A 25,591-nucleotide genomic window follows, 5' to 3' on the forward strand; every position below is an offset into this window, starting at 1 on the left:
TTAAGAACACCATTACAGATATTTTAATAATGAAGTTAGATGTGGTAATTTTATAATAAGGAATCCTTCATGTATCATACATTACAGAATTCAGTTTTGACCGGATTGCATTTGTTCCTTAAGTGGGGATCACCCTAAGTAGGACAACCGAGACTATAGAAAAAAAATTAATGTAATGGCGGCGACCCCATGCACACTGGCTTACAGCCCTTTGGTATGTTTAAGGGGGAATAGCAATTACAAAAATTATTTTCCTGTTTTAACTCAAAGGCCAGAGCACAGTGCTCAGGGACACTAATTTAGGAAGGAGTGGCACTCTGCTAAGGAGCTTGGCGCACAGGCTGGAGCGGGGTGCTTTTGCTAGCTAACGCTGCAGCTGACTGGCACTTTTGAAAAAGCAGCTGTTCCCTGAGTAAGTGGTCGCTGCAAATGATGGGACTGAGAACTAGGAAACTCAGGTGAAGTTCACACGAGGACATCCTTGGCACATAGCACAGGACAGAAGCTTGGCCAATGTGAGCTGAGTAGCTGCTCAGGGCTGAGGGGTGCAGTCCCGCCCATGGGGTCTGCCCAACAGTGCTAGCACTAGGGGCCTGCCCTCACTGCTGAGGATGGTGTCAGTAACTCTCTACAATGTTATACCTTTAGTTTAACCCCGAACCAGAATCAATTAAAGAAACACTTGGAAAGTAGTTCTCTGATGCCTTTAAAATATATAGACCAGGTTTATTATTGAAAGTGAACCCGCACAGATAATTTATCAAAATGCGAGTTTCCCAAATTATACCCTTGATAAGATTTGTTAGTTCATTAAAAAGAAAAGGCCCCACCACGAGCAGTAGCTACTTCTTTTTAGCTACTTGTTTTTGCTGAGTGTCCTCTGCTTTTCCGCATGTTCCACAATCTTTTCTTCCACATAGAGGCCCTTCCGCTTCCGTACCGCATTCATGTACTTCCGGGCCTGGTTCTCGGAATCTGCCTTCTCCCCAAAGTGCAGGTACTCCTCCTCAGTGGTTGGCACCCAGAAGGGGTCACTGGGAATGACCTTGTAAGAGAAGGTGACAGGACAGGCAAGGTGAGGCAGATGGTAAATTTCACCAGTCTTTGGCTAATGAAACAACTTCAGCAATGGACATTTAATCGTCCTAGGAATGGTAACATACAAATACGCCGTGACAAAATGGGGGCAGATCCAACAAACTGGTAGCGTTTGCCATTCTGACTTCTCCTGGAGCCATTTCACAAGACAAGCAAGAACAACAAAATAGCTTCATCATTAATGAAAATGAGGAAGCCATCCTGACTAGGATGTATCGAAGTATGCCTTTATTCATTTTGTCTTGACCTCTAAAAATGATCAACTAGTGTGAATGTGGTCTTGCTTTTCGCTTTTGTAGCCCATCGTATAGCCCATGATGGATCAGAAATCACTGAGTGGTTGAAGATGACTTCTGGTCCTCCTGTTGCTACCTCCTAAGTGCTGTGATTACAGGGGTGTGTCACCACATCTGGTTTATGTGGTGTTGAGGACTGAACCCAGGACTTTATGTGTTATGGGTCCCATTTAGCTGGAAGCTCCACTAAGGACACCTGAGGCTGGCTGATCTTCTCCTAACAGGCTCACAGGGCTGCTGTTTGTATGCACTGATATCTTCCCTTGGGGATTCCTTCAGGGTCTTGGCTGCAATGCTCCCATGCGGTGTGCTGAGGTCTGACCCGCCACAGGATCTCTCACCTTCACCACTCTCATACCTGTGCGGACACCCCGACTCTACCCCCTGACTCTACCCAACCTGTGCGGATACCCCGACTCTACCCCCTGACTCTACTCAACCTGTGCCATCATCCCGACTCTACCCCCTGGCTCTCCCCAACCTGTGCGGACACCCCGACTCTACCCAAACCTGTGCGGACACCCCGACTCTACCCCCTGGCTCTACCCAACCTGTGCGACACCCCAACTCTACCCAAACCAGCTCGGACACCCAGACTCTACTCAAACCTGTGTGGACACCCCGACTCTACCCAAACCTGTGCGGACACCCTGACTCTACCCAAACTTGCGCGGACACCCCGACTCTACCCAAACCTGTGTGGACACCCTGAATCTACTGCATCAACATGTCAAAAAGACTCCAGCCCAAGAGAGATGGCAGTCCACTATGGCTGTCCAGTTTGGAACTATAGCAATTTCTCTCTAGACCACAAAGCAGGGATTGTCATCAGATTGGAGAGGAGGGTGATGCTTCCTCACTGGTTCACAGAGAACCTGACGGACCAGAGCTCAATCCTTAGATCAATTTTTCCAACTCAACAGTTAGAGGTGTATACCACCTTCTAACTAACAGGAAGGCACCCAAGTGAGAGCTGTTATCCAATCATCACGGAGATATAGACACATAAGTATATACACACACACAAACACACACAACTATGTATACACATGCCCTTAGGCTTTAGGGGCTCCATTTCCTTTGGGTCCAGCAGGTGGGAATCACCACATCTAACCTAACCTGTCCAGCCTCCCCCAGCGACACCAGCCTCCCACAGGGTCAGCTCAGGATTAAGTGGTAGATCCTGGGTAGGGGGGTTAGGCTGACATGTATATGCAGCAGCACTGGCTGAGAACACTTTCCCTTGTGTCTGTTATTAGTTCCTCTTCTTCCCCCTTTCATGGAACGCTGAAACTTAGAAAGAAATTATGAGATTGCTGACTTCAAAGGTTTCCTCGTGGAAAATGCCTGTAATTTTATTTTCTCTATTTTCTGAAGCACTTTCTCTCAAAAGCTCTTGATTGTAAATTATATGGTATGCCAGGACACAAATGGGAAAAAATCCTTGGAGTGAGAAGGCAGATCTCAACAACCATGCTATTTCTAAACCTAAATATGTGTGTGTGTGTGTGTGTGTGAGAGAGAGAGAGAGAGAGAGAGAGAGAGAGAGAGAGAGAGAGTACTAGATCAGTGACATTTAATTACAACGCAGTTTTAAAGATGTTCAAGGATTTGAAGCTTTAGGAAATAGGACCATGGCAGGTGGCAAGAAAAAGACAGAAGGAAAGCATTACAACCAGGACAGAAGTTTTCTTGACAAAAATTTTCTCTAAAATTATTAAGAGCCTTGTTTTTAGTAACTGTCTGCAGCTGAGCCACACACTAGTGCTTTTAAACATTACTAAGAGTATAAGTTCACTTTAGACTCAAAAAGAAAAAAGAAAAAATTGGGAGACACAAAGGATAGTAAAAAGTAAAACTTACCATGGCTCCTGTGTGAGGATTCACCTACTGATAAACCTTGTTCTGTATTGACTATAGAAACTGGTAAACCTGTTTCTGTAATGACAGATGGCCACATGGCCAAATGGGTTTGGGGGTGCAGGAATACTTCTGTAAGAGCTAGACACACCTTGAAAATATTATATCTTAACTATTTAGCTCTTTTTTGAAAGCAGCTACAAAAAAAAAAACCTGGGTGAGCTTGTAAGGCTATACTCTAATAAAATTGTATTTACTCCAACAGACAATGTGCACCATTTTGTGGACTCCTGACCTAGTTAAAGAGCACATTTCTCAGCTTCCTTGTTAGATGTGGTCATATGACTGGATAAAGTAATATGAGCAAAATCCAATGTGTATTATAGGGGGAGGAGAGGGTCTTCTTTCTCAGCCCAGCCCTGTTGGCTGGGATGCAGCTATAACCATCAAGGAAAGAGGGGATGAGCCTGGGCTGTCACTCTGAGCCATATGTCAGCTCTGCACTGCCTTCTTAGACTGGAAGGAGAAGTACCCTCTGCCTGTGTGGTCACTGTATTTTGGGATGCCTCCATTAGAGCAGTCTTTTCCCTTTTCTCCATAACACATTTGCCTGTGTGGAGCATGGCTATGAATGTGTACAAGGAAAATGCCTGGTATCTTCACTAGGCTAGCTCGATAATGAGCCAGAATTTGCCTGTCATTTCCTCCCAGTGCTGGGATTACAGACATTTGCAGCCACACATGCTTTTTTTACATTGGAGCTGGGGGTTTGAGTTCAAGTTCTCATGTTTGCACAGCAAGCTTTTTTACCACCCCCAGCCTTCATCCCAAACCCATTCATAAAAATTTAAAGAGGTTCAATAAAATCATTTTCAAAGAAAGACTCAGTCTAAATTATTATTATTATTTTGGTGGGGGCAGGTCTGATGGTGTAAACATGTAACTTTATTAACTGGGCAGAGAACAGAGGCAGGAGGATCAGGGATTCAAGGCAAGCTGTGGCTGCATAGCAAGTTCAAGGCTAACCTGAAAAACTTACTTCCAGTCTCCCTCCTTCCACAATCTTTTAAAACAAAAATAGAATATATGATGTATCACTCATCCAATGACGAAGTCAGTGTAATAGCTCCAAATGCTTATTTCAAGCTGTTTATAGCCAGTCTCGGGCATTATGTACCCAGCATGCTGTGTTCGGAACAGAGACACTGTAACCCAGTTTTCTGTGCCAGCATTGACCAAGGCCACCCTTGTGAGATGGCCTGAGATATCAGAAGCCTGAGCTCTGAACACTGTTTAGCAAGGGCAGCATCAATGAGGTCACTGTTGCACCTCTCAAGGTCACCACTTAGAAGTGGACCCATCGCACTCAGTTATACATTAGCTGCATAGTTCTGTCACTGTGCGCCTGGTGAGTAGGACCCCAGGAACACTGCTGACAGTTCCCAATCTCCAGGCACTGCCACTTTAAATCTATTTCTATTCCTTACTGCTTTGTGTTTTATGTAAAAAGTGAGTGTTGAGCCAAAACCCACGCGGAAACACTAGAATTTTGGATGAATGGGAAATGACTATCTGTGAGCTATGAAATAATGGTAAATTAAGTGTTTTGGGGCTGTTTCTACACAATGAGACACAGAGATGAAGACTACCTGGTAAAAAGGAGATGAAGGAAACCATCACAAGATCATTCAGTATTGAAAAATGCAAAAAAAGTCACTGTTAAACACAGTCTGTACTAACAGCTAAGTCAGAGCATTCAGCTTGTTTCTATTGAGTGCTAAAGAACTTTACGTTTTCTAGGGAGAAGCAGATAGCCCAGGGCTTTGGACTGGACACCGAATCCACACCAATCCAGGTGACAGGGACCGCTGAATTAAAATCACACGTGCCCTGTCCAAAGCCAGCTTCTCCAGTGTCATCATTTTTTCCTTTCTGGCTTCCTTGATTATAAATCTCAGTTTAAAAAGAAAGGTTTTACTCAATTATTTTCTACTTCATTAATCATCTAAATTTAAGCTCTGTTTAAAGGGTCCTGGAGAAAGAAAGTCATCAGGCCAGAGAAGGTGAGAGACGACGATGGTAAAAAAGAAATCCTCTGAGTAGCTAGGAGGGCTGCAACATGGAGCCTGAGGTGAGGGTTTGACACAGAAGTGAAGTCTTTGGGCACGCTGTCCAATAATTGGCAGACTCGGTATCTACAAGTGAGCTATTTGACAAGAGCATTGCTCCCTCCCACATTACAAGCCACCATAGAAGAAGTGAACTGGAGTGACTTAGGTTCCTACAAACAAGAAAATACTGCTTCTTTGGAACAGCCTGTCCTCTGGCTTTCATTTAAAAGACTTCTGTTCATGACTTCCGTTTAGTTTTCCCTGGCTGGCCTCCGTTCCTTCTGATCAAGCCTTCTCTCGGCTGGTTAACTGCTAATTCTCCTTGAAGGCCTTCTTCAGGAAGGCTCACCCGACTCCTCCCACACGCTTTGTATTCACAACCCCTTTCTCTTCTCCGAGAGTACAGAAGAATTTGCTGCTCACTTGACCCCACATATGTGGATGGGGAAGGGTTGTGATGAGCTAACTACTCCTCTTGGGGAAGCCATAGAACCCCAATGCCCAGATGACAGAAGACTATAGAGACAAACTGCAGACCCCCCCTTGAAGAGTTCTCCCCTCAAAATGCTGGACAAGTCTCTCCCTATCCTCCTACCCATTAGGGAAGCGTCCTTCAAGATTCACTTTCAGAACAGCTGTCCTTTATCTTTAACCTAATATCCGTCTGCAGCAGGAGGACAATGGATGAAACCTTCTGTCTCTTCCATTTTACATTAGAAAAAGAATGCAAACTAGTGCTATCAGCCAGCTTTCACTTGCCCCTTGCCTGGGTCACCCACACCAGTGAAGGCCAGTTTCACTCAGCCTGTGCCCAGTCCTAGAGGGTGGGGCTGCATCTTACCTCCCAGTGGCTGAATACCAGCTGTGGGCTAGCCAGCCCGCTGGTCCTCTTCCTGACTTCATCTGCAAAGCCAAAGCTTTCGGCCACAGGCAGCACGGCCTTGATGATGAACATGTCTGTCCCTTCCTTCATTTCTTCCTGAAGCACTCGACCCTCTCGCTTTGACAACACGGCATAGACTCGTCCTGTAGAAACAAAACCACTTAAGTTCATTAACTGATCATGACTTGACCCAAAGCCACATATGATTTACACACCCAGTAAGGACAATGGCAGTGGCTCAGGGATGTTCTCAATAATCCTGATTTATAAAACAAGGAATATCTAACTGCTAATTAAAGGGGGAAAGTTAGAAAAAAATTACAAATAAAAGATAAACAAGAATCTCATCTGTCCCTAGTGACAATCCACATGATAAAGTCTAAGAAACACAACCTCTGAATTACAAGCAGAGTTATCTTTGGGTATGAAATCCAAGGAGAAGAATGTTACTGGAATCTTACAAATATTAAAATGCATTAGCAGCTATGTGTATTCTCAATATGATGGCCAAAACGGTGACAAGAGACCATTTGAGTTCAGTAACCAAGCAACTAGCAATGGCATTTTCACACTGATCAAAAGATTGGTGATTACCATATCCATGTAAACATTTGCTCCATAATATTCCAGTGGTGTTGAGCATGCGCATTTTATTCCTCTGGAGATAGATCATGTTTGGAATCTTTAATATCTGCTAACAGTCTCTAGTGCCACATAACGAGAGTTTTAGCAACTTCACTAGACTGACAGTAGAAATTTGCCTTGAGGTGAGATTCGGCCTTATACTCAGGAGGAAGGCATCTGCCCCTGGGTGTGGCACCTGCACAGATGTCTGTGGGTGTTCAGGGTGTCCTTTCAACTAGCAAGCAGAACGGATTGAGAGCAACAGAGATACGTTAAGCTAGCAGGCATGCTCATTAGAGCCCCGCCTTTCACCTGCAGCTGAAAAGGCCTTTTGGTTAGCTGTATTTTGATCTGCGCATGTGTACGTGTGCAGCTGCAGCTGGCAGAATTAAAGTCTACCTAGACGCCACTCTGAGGTCTGACCTCTCAGTACAAGGGGATGTGTCTGGTGCAGCCACCTCTATTCACCCATCTTTGCTTCTTAACCCGGGAACTGAGGGCTGGGAGGAACACTGGCCCACACCTTCCTTTCTGCAGATTCCCTATGCTACTAGTGATTAGGAAGGGCACTGGAGACAAATGGCAGAAAAATGTGCCACAAGGCCTCCAGGATTAAGGCAATGACCCTTCTATTAGCTACGAGGTCACGACCTCTCCACTTGTCTGACAGCCCCACCCGCTCCCACTTCTTCCCATTTCTAAAGCAGGGACTTCTAACTTCTTCAAATGCTCTGTGACTCCAGGTTCTTTGAGCAGCCCTGGGCTCTAATAAACTGCTTCTTGGAGTCGGATGCTAATGTCCATGCTCCTAACCAGTGGACTTCTCAACCTGGCTCTCATGACCTCTCTGAGGCACCGGAGACCTCTGATGGGTATGCCTGTGCCAAGCCTTCTTTTTGCCCCTGGCTCCTCCTGGGCTACCATTGTTGATTTCTGTAACTCCTGAAGGTATAACTTTCCTATGAGCATTCCGTGCAGCCTCGAACCAATTCCCATATCGTGTATGTGGTAGGCTAATCTTGGGCGATTCCTAAGACTCTACCTACACTAGGCCCCTCACCTATGTTACAATGCCCAGTGCACATCACTGTGGAGCCCATTCTCTTCTAAACTCAAGTCCAAGTGCAAGAGGCAAACCACCCTCTAGGAATAGCACCTGCTCTGTCATTGGTACTGGGAATGTTAGCTACAGAATCATGGTACAGTGAGTTGGAAGGAACTTGAGGGTCAGCAATCTTTACCTGATGAGTCAGGTAAACTCGGCATTTATTTCCTAAACCCAGCTTTCTCCTCCTCCTAGGCAGCCCCTTCTGTCTTTGACAGCTACACAAGTCTTGAGTCTGAAACCTGGAGATTTGAAGTTCTTACCTATCATCCTAGATTTATCATGTGGGACACGTGTGATACCTCTTCTATAAGCCAGCCTCTTAGGCACTTGAAGACAGCTTTCTGGTCTAGAGCCCCTTGACAGGCTTTGAATTTCCTGTCGTATCCCAGCTGTCTTCCTACCTAAGCCAATATGGATTGGAATTCAGGTCCTTGGGCTTGTGGGGCAAGTGCTTATATCCACGGAACAATCTTCCTAGCTCCATATTCTCAGAGAACAATTAAGTTAGTCTATGAAAGTGAATAGTAAGCATTAGGTGCAAGAAAGAACAGGGAGACTGGCGCGAATGAGCCATGATAAGGGCTAATGAGGACAAACTGCTGAATGCTGCTGCTCAGGCTGGCAATTCCTCTCCTTCAGGGGCCATAGCAACAGTTGGGATCAATACTTGTAATTGAAACTGAATGCAATTAATCATGTACTTTTGAGTCATTCAATTTGAATTCTACTAGAACTACATCCTAAAATTGAGGCATAGTAATGGATCACCTAAGAGATGAAAACAACATAATAAAACTTCCCATGTCACTGTGGATAGGTGTTCCTAAAGCTTAGAAGCCTTTGGGCACCTTCTAACCCTGCTACCTCTGTCACTGGGAAATCAACAAGGGTTTCTGTCCCAGGCTGCTAACTGTAAATGCTTCGCTATTCCTTTACTGGGACAGGGACATCAGACCAGTCCGTACTTCCTTTGCTCATGCGCAGTCAGAGTCCATGTTCTACAGACAGCACCACAAGAAAAGTCTTCATGAAAAGAAGAACTACAACATCATCAAATCAGTGGGGAGGGTTTTGACCATGACTGCACCACATAACTGCACCTCAGCCTGTACCTGGCCTGGTGCTTAACAGGACTTCAGCTCTGGTGAATAGAGCACATGCTGGGTGCTTTCCCAGCCCAAATGAACTGCTCACATCTCAGTGTATGTTGGAGGACTTCCACTTAGAGCCTCGGCTTGCTCACCTAAAATATGTCATCTTAGTCCAACCCTGTAAGCATTCTTTTCAGATTCAAGGACACTCATGAACAACTTGAACTCTCCTTCCATGCCGGTTCCATGGAGCACGGTCTTTACAGCATTACAGATTAACATGCATTTTCTTTCAATGTAACAACTAAGAGTAGTCTACAACCTCTAAAGATGGGAGGCAAACAAAGGTTTGTTGTCTTTCCGAATATAGAAAAGAGAGCAGCTGTTCACAGTATACTTTCTCCTATAATGAACAAAGATGAAATGAATTTCCAAATGGGGGATGATAGGTCAGCAAATTATAGCACATCAAGTTCATAGGAATTATGTAGAGGTTAAAAAGAAAATTATGTAATAAGTGGCTAAAGAGAGGCATGCTTTGAAAAGAACATACTAAAGTAAAATTATTAAATTAGTTATACCATGAGGTCACAACTATGCACAGCATTCCAAGAAAGTGATGACAATAAATAAATGAATAAATAAGTAAAATGGGAAATAAAAGGTTGATTTCCAAGGAAGATTTTTTTTCTTTCCTCTCATGATTTCTGTAAGTGTCGGTAACACAGGTGAACAACTTTCAAACGCACATACAGACATTTAGAATTTCTTAAGTCTTACAAACAAGTTTACATAAAAGCTTTCTCCTGTCACCGAGCTACCAGAATGTGAAATCAAGCAAATGAAGCTAACAGGATGGATGTGGCACCTGCAGACTCACTGGGCTTGTGGGCTGCTTGCTACTACAAACAAGGTCAGCTACAGGGTTAGAGGAAGTTGGTGTAGCATGATGGGGAAGTCCTTCTGTGTATATGTAAATAAAGCACTGTTGGCCAATAGGGAAGCAAGATAAGTAGAACTAGGAGTCTAGGAGGATTCTGGGAAATGTAGTGAAGAGAGTCATCGCCATGTGATCATGGGACCCAGGTGGGAATCCCACAACAATATGGCACCAAAAATGTTGGTAGTAAGAGCTTTCACTTAAAACCTGATAAAAGCTTAAAAAGGGATTTTACAATCAAAAGAACAGAGGCAAACACAGCTTCTTGGTAGCAGCATTTTTCTCAGGTGAGCTCTATTTTGCTAGAGACAGGCAGAGACTCATGCGGCTCCCTTAAGGGATTCTTCCTGACTCAGCATAAGAGGCAAAAAAAAACCCCCGCAGGGCTCTTTACAAGGCCCTGCGACCAAACAAGAATGGTGTGTATGAGCAGCTGTCAGTGGCAGTGACCTATCTTCAAGCTGGATGTCGGCATAGATTAAGGCAGTGAGCACAGCTCCCAGTGTGGGCAGTAAACTTACACCAGCCATGTTGAAAAGTCAGCGGCTAAAACAGCCACTGCCACTTTAATTTTACCAATGTTGTTTAGCAAATAAAGACACATGGCCAGAAAAACATAAAGATTTACAGTAATGTCAGATTCAGATGAAGTAAAACCTCTAAAGGTTCATAGTTTGTTTAAAAAATATACATAGGCTTGGAAGAGAAAAAGAAACAGGATAATGGCTGGGTCTGGTGGCACAAACCTTTAATCCCAGCACTCCAGAGGCAGAGGCAGGCAGATTTCCATAGAGAAACCCTGTCTCAGAGAAAAAAATGAATAAATAAAAGTAAAAGAAATAGAGTAGAACAATGTGAGGTGCACTCTCACCCTGAACTCTTGGGGAAGGGTCTAGGCCCTGCCCTATATGAAATGACAGACTATGGACACCCCCATGGAGGGCCTCACCCTCCCTGCGGGAATGAGGGGATAACGGGGGGGGGGGGGGATGGGGGGAGGGCACGGGAGGAGGGGAGGGAAAGGGAGAGGGACCTCATACTGACTTGTGAAGCAACCTTGTTTCTTATCTAAATTTAAAATGGAAAATAAAAAAAATATTAATAAAAAAAAAAAGAAATAGAGTAATAAAAATGCCACATAAAGATGAAAAATACACAGAGAGTCTGGATACTGTATGCTATTGTGTTCTTCAATTGTTCAATTGCTAAGGAACAACTGCTGAAATATACTTGATTATAAATGCTGCTAAATTAATCCAACTTATATATTTAAAAATGCTTTGGCTTCTAAATTTAACTATAAGGACAGGTTACTTGGGAAAACATTTTTGTTTCTGTTTCCACAGAAAATGAAAGGCAGTGGATTCCTTCAAGGCTTCTATGGTTTGATGAAGTCAGACCTCCTGAAGCACTGTCCCAGGCAGTCCAGTATCTGAAACAGTTGAGATGATGCAGCCTTACAGACTACAAAAACAAGGACTTAGCCATGTTTCTGTGTTTTGTCATGATGTCCAAGGTATGGACAGCACCCCCTACCAGCAGGAAGCAGTTTGAAATGAACAATGTCCAAATTCCCAAATATTGTTTATATATCTTTGTTTTCATTTAAATGGGGTTGGTTATAAATGGTTAATGACCACCACCACTCTCTTTTAAAAGGTAAAAGGGGATTATGGTATAGAAATGAATACTTTGTATTGGTATGGATTTTCATTTATTGATACAAATTTACGGTCAATTTTCTGATGTGTACATTTCTCTTGTTTAAGTATTGTGTTTATATTGATCTTTTAAAATGTAATGCATAATTAAATACAGATTGTATATAGTCACCTATAAAAGTCAGAAGTATAGTTAGGTTTTCTAGATACACAGAGATATATTTGAGATAGGTAGGTAGGTAGGTAGGTAGGTAGATAGATAGATAGATAGTCTTTAAACCTTTCAAAGACCTTCGAAAAGTGCATTTAAAATGGTTTAGAGTTTTTCTTGACAATGAGAAATGTCTGCTCCTGGCAGCACCAATTACGTCTGAGAGAAAGATGGGCATTGAAGAAATTCGTTATGGAGTTTGCTTTCAACATGGCAAGATTAGCCATTTGGGCAAGAAACTGCTCTTGCCTGGACTGTTTGACTGCTGCTATATAAAATGGACATGCAGGACCCACAGGAAAATGACTGCTGAACTTGAACAGTCCTACAGTGTTCCTGCTTCATGGAAGAGTCTGCCAGACATTCTGCAGGACACAGAAAAATGACTAACAAACTGCCAATGCAGATGGACAGTTTAAAATTTCCTGCTTTGCTGAGAAGTCTTCTAGACACACTGTGGCCTATGGGCTGAAAATGGATGCCCCAATGTTGCAGAGGAACTTGGGTGACTGTCCAGGTAGCGAGATGTCTCTGTCAATTCTAATGTTTATATATTATCCTTCTGTGGTCTTTGATGGAGTTTAAGACAGATAGTTATAGTTACAGATTTCCTTAGTTATGATAAAAGATAAGCTACATATAAGACTTTAGACTTACACAGATAGATGATAAAATACTTTCTTTAAATCTTACTAAATGTTAATAGATTAAATATTGTAACTATAGTTCTTACTTGATAACTGTTCTGTTATATATAATTTGACTATGTTAAAGTTAAAATCTTTCTTTTTATTTAGACAGAAAAGAGGAGATGATAGGAGAAGTCCTTCTGTGTATATGTAAATAAAGGACTGTTGGCCAATAGGGAAGGAAGATAGGTGGGACTAGGAGTAGACGAGGATTCTGGGAAAGAGAGGCACAATGAGTCACGATGTAGGACGCAGGAGGAGTAACAAGCCCGGACCCTTCCTCCAGTAAGATTAGACCACATGGAAATACTTAGATTAACAATTATGGGTTAAATACTTAAGTTAGAGCTAGTCAGTAAGAAACTAAGCAAATGGCCAACAGCTTTGTAATTAATATAGTGTCCTGTGTGTTATTTGTGGGCTGAGACAGCAGCAACACCCAGGCGGCTGGTGGGAAGACTTCACGTTACAGTAGCGGACCTAGCCCCGGAAGGTCTTCAGTGATTCTCTATGCACTGCTTCGTTTGTACTGTCATTGTAGACTTCCTACAGATGCAGAGGGCACAATCAAATCCAGGTGACATAAAACTCTCAGAGTAACACTCTGAAAGAACTAGCTAAGGCCCCCAGTGGGACTGTTAACACAGTGTCAGTTTGCAGGGGTTTAACAGGCACAGTGTCTGGGCCCAGAGAGGGAGCACTGAACTAAACAGTTCCTAAAGCCAATCAGGAATGAGCATGAGCTCAGTTGTGCTCTTCTGTGTGCAGTAGATGCTGGCTGAGCCTGGAATGATTCAGTACAGCCAGGCCCATTTCAACATCCTATCACTTTTGAAAGACCCACCCCATGCCCCTTCCTACTAATCCCAATTTCTTATAACATGTCACTGGAAACCAGTACACTAAACAACTGGATTTTGCTCTATTCACTTCGTGTCATTAAACTTTGTCTCCTTAACTCCTCTGTCAAGGAAAGAATCATGCTTGACTTGTGGATAACACATGCTGTTCAACCAGATCTTGTTGAAGATGATGCTGGTCAACCATACAAAGGACTTCAAATGAAGAGGGGGAAAAAGGGGCTTTACAAGCTCAATGGTAGTCAGGATGTTTCCAGCTTGTTCAAACACATACATTCTTACAATGACAGTGCTGATGCCTATGTGTTAAATTAGGCCAATAATCACGGTTGTGATTAAAATTCTAGAACTGTTGGACAAAAGTAACAGGTCTGAAGAAAGAAAAAGATAGACAACTGATTGGTCACATGACAAAGCAGTATTTATGATGGCTAAACAGGCCCATAAGAGGAAACTTTTATGGGTGAACACAATAACAATAGAACCATAGATTTATTTTTAAAAGTTTCTTTTTCTTTTTCTTTTTTTTTTTTGTAAAATAGGATATTTTCTTGGAATCTTTTGCCAAGATAATTTGGAAATGAGTATTTTCTTACAAAGTTTCCCATTTTGATATGTAAGGAAAGATAGGTTTTAATAACCTATGCAGGAAGAATTAAGAAATAAAAAAACCAGGGCTAGAGAGAAGGTTCAGTGGTTAAGAGCACTGACTGCCCTTCTAGAGAACCTGGGTTCAACTCCCAGCCTCCACATGGTAGATCACAACAGTCTGTAACTTCAAGATCTGATACCCTCACACAGACATACATGTAGGCAAAACATATAAAACACAAAAACAAAACACATGCAGGCAATGCATATAAAATAAAAATAAAGCATAAAAGCAAAAAGCTGAAAAGAAGTAAAAACTCATCTTATTAAATAAAAAGGACCACAAGTCACTATGTGACTATTCATAGAGAATTGAAATGAACAGTTAACAAAGTCTGAAGCCATCTTGGAAAGTCCCCAGTTATCCTGGCAAGAAGTAAAAAGGCTTTAGAAACAGAGTAAACTTATCCATTTCTTTTTCCAATTGAAGTTGTGGAATTTGGAAGATAAAGAAAAAAATAAAACAAAAAAACATGTCAATATCTGTGTTGATGGACCCTGAACTCTTGGCTGTCCATACCAAAGAACACCCCCAAATGCCAGGAGAAAACAGATCTCAGGGGAGATGCTCCGGGAACTCGACTTCAAAGCAATTCAGGAGAGGAAAGGGGTGAAAGAATCCAGAAGGATTCATTGTGGTAGGGGTGGTTGAAGGTAGGTCTTGGAAACCAATGTCCATTCTAAGCAAACCACATACATATTTGCACATGGAAGACCTGGCACAGTGGGACTTGAGTGCTACTTGGACAAAGGAAAGCCAGACTTCACTCCAAAGAAAGAAGGGTACAAGTAAATGGGTCCAGATGGGCATCTGGCTCTGGGAAGTCACACAACTATGTATGGCAGCCAGGTAAGGTGTGTCAACACGAAGATAAAAGAACAGGATGACAGTATTGAAGTATTACCCTAGGGAGGATGAGTCACACACAGGGCTGGGTGTGGTTTTGGGTAACCAGACAGTTTGCTGGGAATTTCAACCTGGTAACAGGAACAGCTGCCTCTGACTTCCATGTTATGTTGTAAACTTGTCTTTTCAGAAAACCAAGGACAAAAGTCAGGAATGCAGCTTAGTGGTATAGCATTTGTGCAGGAGACAAATGACAAGTGCCATGCTACCTGGGATGCCAAGTAGAACTGACAGTGATTTGAGGAGGAAACGTTTCTCTTATCCCAAGTGGTGGAGGTACAGATGAGGACCTACGCAGACTGTGGACATTAGAAAGACCACTTCAAATATAAAGAGAAAAGGAAAAAAACAAGCACAAAAATCAACAAGGCATATGACAACAGATTCTGAGGAAAGTGAGAAAAAAAAAAAAACCAAAAAAAGAAGTCAACTATGAATGATTCTTCTGAAAGGAAGAGGTGAGAGCCGGCATCTAACTTCTATGTAGTGGGTGGAGGAAGGTTACTGGTTATAGACAGATCAGCAGCGTGTCCAGCACATTTACAATAAGCTGATCCCATCAAAATAAAGCGCTATTGTATCACGGAGGAGCCTTCTCATTGTTCCCAAACAAGGAAAGTGTGCACGACCTGGGCAGGGCTGGCATGAGGCTCATGGGGACAGCAAGAAAGCTCCCATCCTCTATACCTGCATGACCCTACTCTCAGGGAGAGAGGTGAGTAAGGATCTTTCTTCTCCTCAGACATCTGGTAAGCTGGTAACCAGGGCAGTGGCAACATGAAGGACTGTGGCCTTATTAAAATGCTTGGTTCACTGATAGTTGACTTACATGTGGGGAAAAAAAAAAAAGGAAAAGGAATCCATGTGCTTAGCTGTGGTGATATTTTGTTTATGATCTAATAAATAAAGCTTCCATAAAGATAAGAGTGCAGAGCTAGCCATACCAGTTAGCAATAGAGGCCAGGCAGTGGTGGCACACACTTTTAATCCCAGCAATCGGGAGACAGAGGCAGATGGATCTCTGTTAGTTCAAGGCCACCCTGGGCTACATGAAATTAATCCAGTCTAAAAGAAAAACAGAGCCAAGCAGTGGTGGCTCACACCTTTAATCCCAGTACTTGGGAGTCACACGCCTTTAATCCCAGCACTAAGGAGGTGGAGATGAGGAGGGAGATAGCTGAGTGGAGAGAGAACTATAAGACCCTCTGAGGATACAGCCTGAGGACAGGATCACTCCTTTGGTCTTAGCAATGGTAGAGGTAAGAACTGTAGTGGCTGGCTGCTCTGCTTCTCTGATCGAGTTTTTATTAAGACCAAAGAGAATTTGTTCTACACAGAGTTTAAATTTTTGGCCATTTTTCTCCTTTGTACAGTTGTATTGCTTATTATACAATATGCAACAAGAAAATTAATTATATAGACTCAGATTATTGATACACAAATAAAAGAGAACATGAGACTACCTAATTTTTGTATAGTTTAGGTCATCACCACAGCAGGGATCCTGATTTTGGGGAAACAGCAAGAAGACATGTTTTTGAAAACAAAAATGGGGCCAATAAGACTCAATCCCTAAACTCCATGAGAAGAATGCTAACCCAAATGAGAGGTAATAGTGTTTGTCTCCTGGCAGGTCTCTTGGGTGATGGGTTCAGACATGGTTGCTTTACTTAGGAAGGATACTGACCAAGTGAAATGTGTCCAATGGACTACTGGAATGGTGAATGGGCACAAAACCATAGAAACAGCTGAAGGATCAGGGTAGCTTCCTCCCAAGTAGAAAATTAGGAAACCCATATTCTCAAATACAAAAATCACTGCTCCAGAGACGAGGCAGTACACACATGGCGGAAAGGAGTAGCAGACTGACCTTACGCTCAATAAAGGAGACAGTGACTAATCATGGAAATGGCTGAGCTGCCCACTACCAGTTTAGAAGTAGATGTGGCATGCAGACTGCCAGAGTAAAAGAGAATGCAGATGAGTTCTCTAGGATTCGAAGGAATCACCATCTCTTGATTTCAGCTCCATCTCTGTCTCTTTAAGAAGGCTCTCAAGGGAAATGTAGACTAACATCTGGGAATGGGCTAGTTAGAGGCTGTATGAGGAGCTGGTGGGTCTGCTACATTTAGAAAGAGTGGAGGAACACTGTGCACAGCCCACACTTACAGACCTTCATCACAGGGCACACTGCTGTTCAGTAGCCTCTGTGACTAAATCTGCCTAAGTTGTTTAGTCACGCTGTTTTGAAATGCTGTTACAGATATTCAGCTTGTCTCAAAGAATTTTATTGTGATACAAGCCTAAATTTCTTTTGGAAAAAAATCTCAGATTCTTCTTTTGGGAACTAATAATAATAATAAAAAAACTTACTTAGAACGTAATTAACTGTGTATGGACTCAAAAGACCTTATGGTTAGAGGAAAGACAATAAACTCTCTGGTTAATTTTCTTCCTGTATATTCTCTTACAGTTGATTCCTAGAAAAAAGACACCTACTATGTGCACGACACTTCGAGGAATGGTGTTTGTGTTCTCACTTGAATTTTCACAACCTACAATCACATACCTTGTTATTCCCCCTTTTAGTAGAAGAAACTAAGCCCCAGTGAAACAGTATTAAACGAACACCAAAACATCCACACCAAACTCAATAATCAGGGAGTCTGCATGGGACCAATCTAGGCCCTCTCTATTTACGTGGCTATTGTATAGCTTGGACAATTTGTGGGACTCCTAACAATGGTAGTAGGGGCTGTCTCTGACTCTTTTACTGGCTCTTGGAAACCTATTCCTCATACTGTATTTCCTTGCCCAGACTTAACTAAAGGGGAGGTGCTTAGTCTTACAGCAACTTGATATGTCATGTTTTGTTGATACCCATGGGAGGCCGCCCCTTTCTGAACAGAAACAGAGGAGTAACAGATTGAGGGGGGTGGGCTAGATGGGAGGTGGGGGAGGTGATGGTAGGAGAGAGGGAAAAATGTAGTCAGGACATAAACACATTTCTTAAAAAGTGGGTTTAAGATGCAGACTTTGTGTTACTCAGGGCACCTCTCTATCTTCGCCCTTCCCTCCTTACCGAGAACATCACTGGTGGCCATGATGTCACATGTGTACATAGCTGCCATCAGGCGTTGAGGCTTCACCTGCACAGCATAGCGACAAGCTTCTTTCATGGTGGCAATGAGCTGCCCTGAGAAGGGTCCATAGCAGTCAGTGACTGGAGATTCGACTTTTGGGGAAGTCCCTTCAAAGGGCTCAGAGCAGCCATCTTGTTGCTCTTGGTTTTCATCTCCACTGTGACAGGTTTTACCTTCTTCCTGTCCTTCTTCTGCCAGATCACACTGCTTTTGGTTCTGTTTATCACTTGCTCCTTGTTCTGCACATTTATTTAGTTCCCACTTTTCTAGAACAAAACAGACACCCATGAGGGGCTCTTCACACATGGGGCCAGAGAGGGTTGCTAGCTGGAAACCACTCACAATGCTATTGTCAAAGTCTCGGAATCTACTAGCTTCTTTTGATTCTCTGCCAGCTGGGCCAGACCATACTGAGTTCTGGAAATCTTCACTTCTACTGACAAGTATGTTGGGTCCACATTTTCTTGGGCCAAATGACCAGATTTGGTCAACAGTGTTCCTCCATTTTCTCCCTATTAGGTGTTGCTCAAGTTTTCCTTTGAATTCCCAAATTTTCTCTTGGGTCTTCTGATGAATTCCCTGGGTATTTTTGCCCTCATTCAAGGAGGATGTCAAAAGCTCCATGGAACGAATCAAGTCACTATTTTCTTCTAGAATCTGAGTAACCTCTTCTGGAAGAGGTATGGCCCGAACACTGAGAGTGGCTAGTTTATTGGGCGTTGTGATGGTGATCAGCCCATCAGAGTCAACGTGGATGCCCTCTGGAATTTTGCTTTGTTCTTCTTTTGTTTGGTGTATGACAGCAACTTTTTGTTGTCTGCCTATTTCTTCATTGACCATGTCAACTTTGGGAGGTTTTGTGATTGTTTCTCTGAATGGAATAATGGGTTCAGATACACTGATGTGAATCTTTGCGAACCTATGAAATCAAGAGAAGGAGCAGATAGTTAGAATCATAGCCTTGAATTACACATGGAGATGGTGGAAAAACAAAGAAATAGAAAAATCATTTTCTACGAGAGGCCTGTAATTTACATTCTGTTTCAATTCACAAAGTGCTTTTATTTCAGACTGAGAGACAGCCTCTGATGGGAATGTACCTCTGGGGAGCTCTTTGCTTGTGCTAGGATGTCACTGCTTTGTTCACTCTCAAGACAAATTTAAACCATCTATTTAGGTAAGATCATTTTGAGCGGAAAATAAACACTGCAATAGGATCTGACATATGACTTCTTTAAAATCAAATCTGCCAGACCCAAGTCTGGAGAAGAAGAGCCTAGTGATTACAACTCTGAAGAGACAGTCAGAGACTCACAATAGTCAGAGCTGAGCTGTACGAGACATTCTGAATAGACAAGGAGGCTCACACGAAGCCAGACCAGCCCAGGAGTTTGTCTAGAATAGCATGTTACCATGAACTTTCTGCAGTGACAAGAAGCTATCTTCTCTGTGATGACTGAGCATTGGAAACGTGACTAGTACAACAGAAGAAAAAGATGTTTAATTTCATTTAAATGTAAATAGCCACATTATGGCTGAGCATTGGAAATTAGACTAGTTCTGTTAGGAACTGAATTTTCAATTTCACTGGATTTTAACCAATATTTATCTGAATAGCTTCACAGGGTCCCATAGCTTCACATAGGTGGTGTCTGCAGTACTGACTAGAACAAAGCTCAAGTCCTAACCTGGCACAAAATTCAGAAAGTACCCTTTCCACATAGTATTGGGTTTAGCTTCTTTCTTGTCAGCTATAGGCTCAGCCAGGGCAGAGACTGGAAGCTGGCCTGAACTGATGCTGCTGTTGCTGCTGCAAAAAATTGGTAACCTTTTTCTTTTTGTCTCATTTTCTGTTTTTACCACTGTCAATTCCCATTATAGCTTTGGGTTAGTCTTCCTTTGTGTGTGCCTGTGTGCATGCATGTACAAATGCATTATGTTGATCTTCTAGAATCTCAGAATGATGCCTGCCCTGGGAAATTTAGTTCATAAGGAAACTGAATTCTGACAATTCATCCAAGGTTTCTTTCTGTTTTCAACATTTTATAGATATAGTCCAATATTTTATTTTATGCCTTTTGACAAATTTGAAAACTCAGTAAGTGGATTCTTTAAATGAAAATGATATTCAAACAGATTTCAAACTTCAACATAAAGAACCCAAAATCGACTATAATGTGTAGAAGGAAAAAAAAAGGCATGATAAAAGGTTACTTTCACTAAAAGCTATGGCTCTATTAGTAAGAGTTTTTCTCTTTCAAGGATTAGCTTACTTCAAGTCTACATGTCTGCTCCAGGGTACTCAAGACATTGTACCAATTAAAACTTCCTCTGATACTCAAACTTGAGATCATATACAAATGAAACTACAGTTCAGCCTCACCAAATAATTCAGATGGAAAACAGAGATAAAATAACAATGAAGAGCATTAGGAAATTCATGTACATTTTGTTTTGTGACGGCTCCTTACTACACTGAGTCATTACACAAGTGCGTTAAAAAGTCGTTATTCCTTAATAGACACTAAGGCAATCTTTATTGTGTAGAAGAGAAGACCATGTAAGAATAGGTATTATCCAAGCAGCTGGAGAGTAGATAATCTAGGATCTGAATCTTGATCTGACTTTAGAGTTCACACTCTCCACCATTACAGTGCAGTGAAAAGTTGAGTTTTGACAGTATGGTAAAGCAAAAATTCACAGTGCCAAATGATTTAGATCATAGGTCATATAAATTAATTTGTTTGAGGTCTGTCAATATAATTAAAATCATAATATAATTTACACCAAAAATGTCAAAGTAATCTTTACAATCATTATTTAAAGTGACAAGTATTCAATACTTATTCTTAGGTAAGCAGTATTTAGAGGTCTTAGAAATAATAAATGAATCTTAAAAACAAATCTTGGAAATAATAAATGGCCGCTGACTGACTCCAAATAGCTAATCCAGTCTTTCCTCCAGTGTGTGATTCTTCCCACTTCCCATTCTGAGGGTCTAGTTTGCTGCTGCATCAATTCTAGGGAGTCCTCTCTGCTGGGAGAAGCTAGGGTGGCACCATGGGACACGAGGGTCTGAGGTGCCCATCTTATCCATGGTGGCACTTGCCAGGCACAAGCTTCATTCCTTCCCATGCAGGGTTAGGAGCTACTGAAATAGTACTCATTGAAAACCCAAACCATTCTTAGTTTCATGTTATTAGAAAAAAAGCCAAGTTCATGTAAGAGCTCCTTGACTACTTATTTTGGTTTTGGGCCTATCCTTTAACGGCTGAGCCATTTCTCCAGACCCCTTGTCTACTTATGAAAAGCATTTACTGGGATTTACAATTTCATGAGGCGAGGTACTAATCAATTAGCTGGCACTTTGGCCAAAACAAAACAAAACCCCAAAGAGTATCATGATAAAATTCCTTGTTTTAGGAATTCTTATAGGCTTTTTAAAGTGACTTATTTTCACAGAGGTTTAATAAACATGTTATGCAAGGAGGTGAATCAGGTGAATGACTTGTAGCAGAGAAACTTCAAATGGTCTAAGATTTGAATTCATCAGTTAACATGGAGGGTGGGTAGGTAGAAAGAATGAAATTACTGTTAGTGTTTCTTTTCTTAAGAAAAAAAAAAAACCCCAGTGAGTTCCAGTCTTATTTCAAGGCTGTGATAGACATTTATTATTATACTGTTTTAAAGATGTTATTTTTTTAATTTGAAGATTAAAAAAGGCTTATTTGTTACATATGCTTATGAGTGTGTACCTGTATGAGTTTATGAGCATCCTGTGTGTGCAGGTGACCAAGAAGGCCAGGGGCCATCAGATGCCTGGAGCTGTGAGCTGTCTGAGGGTGAGTGCTAGGACTGGAATCTGGGCCCTGGGCAAGAGCAGTAAGTGCGCTTAACTGTTAAGTCGTCTGTCCAGCTTACAGCTGAGTTCCTAACAACAATAAAATGGTTCTGGCAATAGTTCACCTGCAAGCACAGGACCCGGGTTTGATTCCTAGAACCGGAGGAAAAGAAAGCCAGCGTGCTGCTTGTGCTTGCAATCTTAAATTGAGGAGGAAGGCAGTTGGATTCCTGGGGCTTGCTGGACAGTCAGCCAAGTCTAGTTGGGATGCTCAGTATCTGAGGAATGACATTCAAAGCCTCTACAGACTCATATGCATATGGAAATGCACCTCCCCACCCAAATACACACACCAAATAACAAAATGGAAGCACAAACACTAAAAAAAATAAATAGAAAAACCACAAGAATGGAAAGTCTAAAAACCATTATGGAATATGTACTTATGTACTTCAAGAAAGCCAACTGCAAAGTTGCTGAAACTGAGACTGCATCAATAACATTACATCGTTACCTTTTATTATAAAGTAACACAAAAGCTAACTACTTTGATTTCTGAGGTTCCAAAAAGTCTGCTATAGAAATTGCTCATGTGATTAAAGCCATTCCATGCTGTTGAGGGAAGTTTGAGTCTGCCAAACCCACAAAGCACCAGGAGCAGAGGCTCTGAAAATCCTGGCAATGCAGAGCCTGCTGTTACTTATAGATGACAGACAGACAGACAGACAGGGTAAATATTAAATAGGTAGGTAAGTAGATAGATTTGATAGATAAGGGAAAGATGGACAGATAGATATATGATAGACAGACAGACAGACAGAGAGATTAAAAGCCACAGTAGGCTTCTACTATTTCTGTGAGAGTGCTTCGAGTGGATTCCTGCTCCATCTACTTTGTACCTAAGGTTTGGATGCTAAGAACTAACAGTTCCTCTGGCCTAGGGTCAACCGCTGACTCTTCACCTCTTTCTCTTTTGTATATAAACCATGGATTGGTAAAAAAGTTCAAACAAGAGACATGTCCTATGAAAACAAAAAAAAATTGTAGAAGGCCATAAATGTTGTTAATATAATCGTGAAATGTAGCAGTCATAAAGACCAGTACACAAAGAATCTACTGATCTGTAATAATTTGGCTCAATGTGAACACCCATGCAAACGATTGCCCAGGCTAAGAAACAGTTTCTGGAGCCCTAAGAAGGTACCTCCCTATCTCTTCCAAATCCTTCACAGGTAACCATAATCTTTTATTGTAACCTGCCCTGTCCTTCTGCCTTTAAAATTTAAATGAAAACACCTACACTCTACATTTAATTATGTGCATACAAGTATATGCGCGGACATGTGGAAAATCTGTCCTTTCCTCGTTGTTCTGCATTTCAACCTGTTTTTGGAATCTCTTCAGTCCATCATCTCTGCGGTCAACATTACAATCTTACTTCCTGTTACTTAAAAAAAAAACAAAAAGACCTCTGATTTCCAGTTTTCTAGCACAGTGACAACACTGGGAGTTCTTTGGCTATTATTGACCCTTTGCATTTGCACACAAATTTTCAAATCAGCTTGAGAAGTCTTACATACATGGGGGTGGGGAGAGTAAATGGACCACATACGTCTTTCAAGTCATATGCCAGGTGACATATTGCTCAATCAGACCCTACCCAATAGACCATTCAGTATAATTCCTTCTTATGACTCTTGGGCCCCTGAGCAAATCCCTGCTTGTCACAGGGCACTGGGATACTGCAATTGCCATGGCCCTTTGCCAGCACCACTTGTTCTGTTTCTTGGAGTTCAAAAGCAGAACCTGCCAGTCATAAGGCACTGCCCGACTAAGCCCACGCCCACTATCCTTCTCTGGGATTGGCACTCAGTCTAGCTGATTTCTCTACTGACTACCGTTACATATGGAGCAGGGAGTTTCCTTTTGTCTGGGATCCAGGTGACCTCTGAGTTCTCAGCTTGAGGTTGCTCCTCTGTCACAAGAGGCTACAGGAAGGGAATTATTTTGTTTGTCTTGAGGGAGTGGGTGCTAAGCAGTACTTTAGTCCAACAATTTAGAGCCACTTCAGAATTTATATGGGATTGCCAAGCTCACAACACATATCTGTAATCCTATTACCAAGGAGGCTGACACGGGATGATTGTGACTTCAAGGTTAGTCTGTGCTCTATAAAGAGAAATCTACAGAAACAAACAAATGAATTAATGAGAAAGAACTTTGTGGTATTTTAATAAAGCAGTTTATCCTTTTTCAAAAGATTTGTTACAGTTTTCATTGCTCCCATTCAATATAACTATAAATTATCTTTAGCTTTTAGATATTAATATTTTCTAGGAATTTTTATATATTTGTATTTATTGAAATTACTTAATACCATGTTAACAGTACATTTCTAGAAAGCTAATTTCTTTTATAAGACATACTTGGATTTTTCCCACCACAGGTTAAAAAGAATCTACAGTGAAAATCATGAGGTATAAATGCTAAGCAAAGATAAAAAAATAGAACTACTAAAGCAAGTTTTAAGGAGAAAGTACTTTTCAAAATAAGTTTAAGTATTAAAAGAATGATTTTTAAGGAAGAGATAAAAGGGTGAGAATGTGAGATGACTCAACACGGATTTTACATAGGCAGATGGAAGTAAAGTGGGGAGAGGCATCACCTAATTCACAAACAGAAAATACATTTCTAAAGCTTTGCAAGGAACCTGAGTCTAGGGCCACCCTACCCTGAATGCATCTGCTCTCATGTGATCTCAGAAGCTAGGCAGGGTCGGGCCTGTTAGTACCTGGATGGGAGGAACCCTCTGGAAACTGTCGTTATTTGAAGTGCTTTGTATCTCATGATTTACCCAAATGGAACTTCAGTGACTCTAAGAAAATACTGACAAGAAATGGACATCTACCTTCAAGTTTTGTGTGGATCATGGCTACACAAACACAGAAAAGGAAAAAAGAACAGTGGCATTCTCCAATGAAGAAGACAGGGGAGCACTCTCCATCTGGAAGGAGACCCTGCCTCATCCCAGGACACTCCTGCACACTGCATACTGCCACCACAGTCACCTCATCCCAGGATGCTCCTGCACACTGCACACTGCCGCCACAGTCCATGTCACCTCGCCCCAGGACGCTCTTGCACACTGCACACTGCACACAGTCACCTCATCTCAGGACGCTCCGGCACACTGCACACAGTCACCTTGTCCCAGGATGCTCCTGCACACTGCACACTGCCGCCACAGTCACCTCGTCCCAGGACGCTCCTGCACACTGCACACAGTCACCTCATCCCAGGACGCTCCTGCACACTGCCACTACAGTCCACAGTCCATGGTCACCTCGTCCCAGGACGCTCCTGCACACTGCACACAGTCACCTTGTCCCAGGACGCTCCTGCACACTGCACACTGCCGCCACAGTCCACGGTCACCTGATGCGGCCACTGCAGTGCATTCCTACCACTGTCTAGTCTGTGGGGTTGGTGTGCGGTCGAGGTGACAAACACAGGGACCACATGCTATATTTAGCATATGATTAGAACAACCACTTGTAATTATTATCTAGGTTATCATTATTATCCTGACAGAAAATTTAAAAATAAAAGGAAAAAGG

At 42.2% G+C, this 25,591-nt stretch overlaps 1 protein-coding gene across 2 annotated transcripts in view; it reads right to left on the bottom strand.

Annotated features, from left to right (window-relative positions):
* Nucleotides 1-701: 701 nt before the first annotated feature.
* The window catches only part of Efl1 (elongation factor like GTPase 1), a 128,375-nt gene continuing 103,485 nt past the window's right edge, over nt 702-25,591 (bottom strand). For both annotated transcript variants that reach the window (XM_005077846.4, XM_021231686.2), the window contains exons 18-20: nt 18,073-19,052; nt 6,207-6,391; nt 702-1,045 (exon numbers count right to left, since the gene is read on the bottom strand). In XM_005077846.4, the coding sequence (XP_005077903.1) occupies nt 857-1,045; nt 6,207-6,391; nt 18,073-19,052 (1,354 nt within the window). In that variant the 3' untranslated portion in view covers nt 702-856. The remainder of the gene's footprint in view (nt 1,046-6,206; nt 6,392-18,072; nt 19,053-25,591) is intronic.

The sequence above is a fragment of the Mesocricetus auratus genome, unplaced genomic scaffold (assembly GCF_017639785.1).
Source record: "Mesocricetus auratus isolate SY011 unplaced genomic scaffold, BCM_Maur_2.0 Super-Scaffold_4256, whole genome shotgun sequence".
NCBI classification, from domain to species: Eukaryota; Metazoa; Chordata; class Mammalia; order Rodentia; family Cricetidae; genus Mesocricetus; species Mesocricetus auratus.